The following is a 2,485-nucleotide window of genomic DNA, read 5'->3' on the forward strand; positions in this document are numbered from 1 at the left end:
AGACGGCCAGAGTGGGCGCGAGGGGTGCCCACGCCTGGGTTTGTGGGATCCCGGGTGGGTGCCGCGGTCCTGGGGTGCTGGGGACGCTCCCCTGAATTACGGGTGCTCCGTGCAGGGGGCACCCAGGCATCCAGTCCCTTTCCCATCCCTCCCACCCTTCGGGGATCCCCACTTCCAGCCCCCCCAAAACACGAGGGTGGGCTCCTGGGAGGGGCACGAGGGGCCCGGGGTGCTGGGGACCACCCAATGCATCACGGATGATCTGTGCCTCAGTTTCCCTGAGCAGTCTGGCAGGGGGACCCCGGACAATGACAGGGACAGTGGGTCTTTGTGTGCCAGGGGGACAGGGACCCCCCCGCTGCCGGTCCCCGGCCAGATAATGGGATAATGGGGGCTTTATTGGTGCAGGGGGCTCAGGAACCCCCCACACACCCCCAGCGTTAACCCTTCCCGTGCCGGGGCAGGGGTAGTGGTGGGGCAGACAGTGGGTGCAGACAGAAGGGAAACTGAGGCACAGGGAGGGGAGGGCTTACTGGGGGTCCCTGGCATGGGGTGTGTGGGGCGTCCCTGATGCTGCATGTGCCAAGGGTCCCTGATGTGAGGCATGCAAGGCGGTCCCTGACTCAGGGTTCCTGGGGGATCCCTGATGTGGGGTGTGTGGGAGGGTCCCTGCTACAGGGTGCTCCAGGGGTCCCTGATTTGGGGTGCCCTGAGGGTCCCTGTCATGGAGTACCCCATGAGTCCCCACTGGTGGGGTCCCTGCTCCGGGGTGCCCTGAGGGTCCCTGTCATGGGAATCCCTGTCATGGAGCACCCCATGAGTCCCCACTGGTGGGGTCCCTGCTCCGGGGTGCCCTGGGGGTCCCTGACCTGGGGGTCCCCACAGGGTACATCCCTAGTTACCTGGACAAAGATGAACAGTGCGGGGCGGGAAGCGGCCCCCCGCCTACCACTACCGCTGCATCACCTGCGAGGGCTGCAAGGTGAGTTGGGGCAGGGGGCTTGGGGGGCTCAGGGGGGCTCAGCAGCGCTCACTGGGTCACCCCCTCACACCCTCCCCAGGGATTTTTCCGTCGGACCATCCAGAAGAACCTGCACCCCACCTACTCCTGCAAGTACGATGGGTGCTGTGTCATCGACAAGATCACCCGCAACCAGTGCCAGCTCTGCCGCTTCAAGAAGTGCATCTCCGTGGGCATGGCCATGGACCGTGAGTTGGGGGTGTGGGGGGTCCCGACACCCTGGGGCACATTGGGGTACCCGGAGCAGCTGCAGGGCCGGGCTGGTATGTGATGCAGCAGTGGGGTGGAATGCATGAATGGGGGGTCCTAGCTGACTGGGGGCATCCCAGATGATAGTGGGGGGCTTTTGGGAGGTGGGTTGGGGTCCTGGTGCTATGGGGCAATTTGGGGTGCCCAGAGCAGCCACAGGAGGAGGCTGGGGGGGTCACCATGGGGTGTTATGCTGCAGCTGTGGGATGCATGGGTAGGGGGGAAAAGGAGGCTGAGCGAGGAGAACCGGGAGCGGCGGCGGAAGGAGGAGATGATCAAGTCCCTGCAGCATCGCCCCAACCCCAGCGCCGAGGAGTGGGAGCTGATCCACGTTGTGACAGAAGCCCACCGCAGCACCAATGCCCAGGGCAGCCACTGGAAGCAGAAGCGGAAATTCCTGGTGAGGGGATGCAGTGGAGGGACTCTGTCACCATCTCGGTCCCCCACCCTGGCCCCCAGCCCCAGCCAGGATCTGCTGAGCATTCACACACTCAGCACACATATGGTGGCAGTGCCAGGGTTTGGGATCTCACCGGTGTCCTTGGGCAGTCGAGGGGGGTTGGGACATTGCCCAGTGTCCTTGAGCTGGTCACCCCTAAAGGGTTCAGGGGTGAGCAGTGACTGCAGGGGACAGCTGTGCCCGCGGGTGGCCCCGGCCCTGCCATTGGCCCTGTCACTGTCCCTGTCACGCAGCTCCCTCTCCTGGCTGCTGCACCGGCCCCGCCAGGCCCCAGAGGAGGGGCAGGGTCACATCACGCCCCCCGGGGTGTCTCAGGGAGGGGGGACAAGGTCACACTGCACCCCCTGCCACTGCCCACCGTGGGGGTCCCAGAGTGGGACACGGTCACACTGCACCTCCAAACCCCACTGTCCACTATGGGGGACACAGTCACACCACACCCCCCCAATGACCCATCTGCTGTGGGGGTCCCAGGGGTGACACGGCCACACCACACTCCCCAATGCCACCATGGGGGTGGCACATGGTGACATCACACCCCCCCAACACCACCATGTCCCCCACAGCCTGAGGACATCGGCCAGTCCCCCATGGCCTCCATGCCCGACGGGGACAAAGTCGACCTGGAGGCATTCAGCGAGTTTACAAAAATCATCACCCCGGCCATCACCCGCGTGGTCGACTTTGCCAAAAAACTGCCCATGTTTTCAGAGGTAACAGCGGGCCAGGGAGTTTGGGGGGCTCTGGGATGGGCT

At 64.9% G+C, this 2,485-nt stretch overlaps 1 protein-coding gene across 1 annotated transcript in view; it reads left to right on the forward strand.

Annotated features, from left to right (window-relative positions):
* Positions 1–2,485, forward strand: part of THRA (thyroid hormone receptor, alpha) — a 7,755-nt gene that overhangs the window by 3,756 nt on the left and 1,514 nt on the right. The window contains 6 exon segments of the mRNA XM_017737223.1: positions 886–921; positions 924–982; positions 1,062–1,209; positions 1,389–1,395; positions 1,475–1,670; positions 2,297–2,478. Coding sequence (XP_017592712.1) covers positions 886–921; positions 924–982; positions 1,062–1,209; positions 1,389–1,395; positions 1,475–1,670; positions 2,297–2,478 — 628 coding nt within the window.

The sequence above is a fragment of the Corvus brachyrhynchos genome, unplaced genomic scaffold, assembly GCF_000691975.1.
Source record: "Corvus brachyrhynchos isolate BGI_N302 unplaced genomic scaffold, ASM69197v1 scaffold30, whole genome shotgun sequence".
In the NCBI taxonomy this organism is placed as follows: Eukaryota; Metazoa; Chordata; class Aves; order Passeriformes; family Corvidae; genus Corvus; species Corvus brachyrhynchos.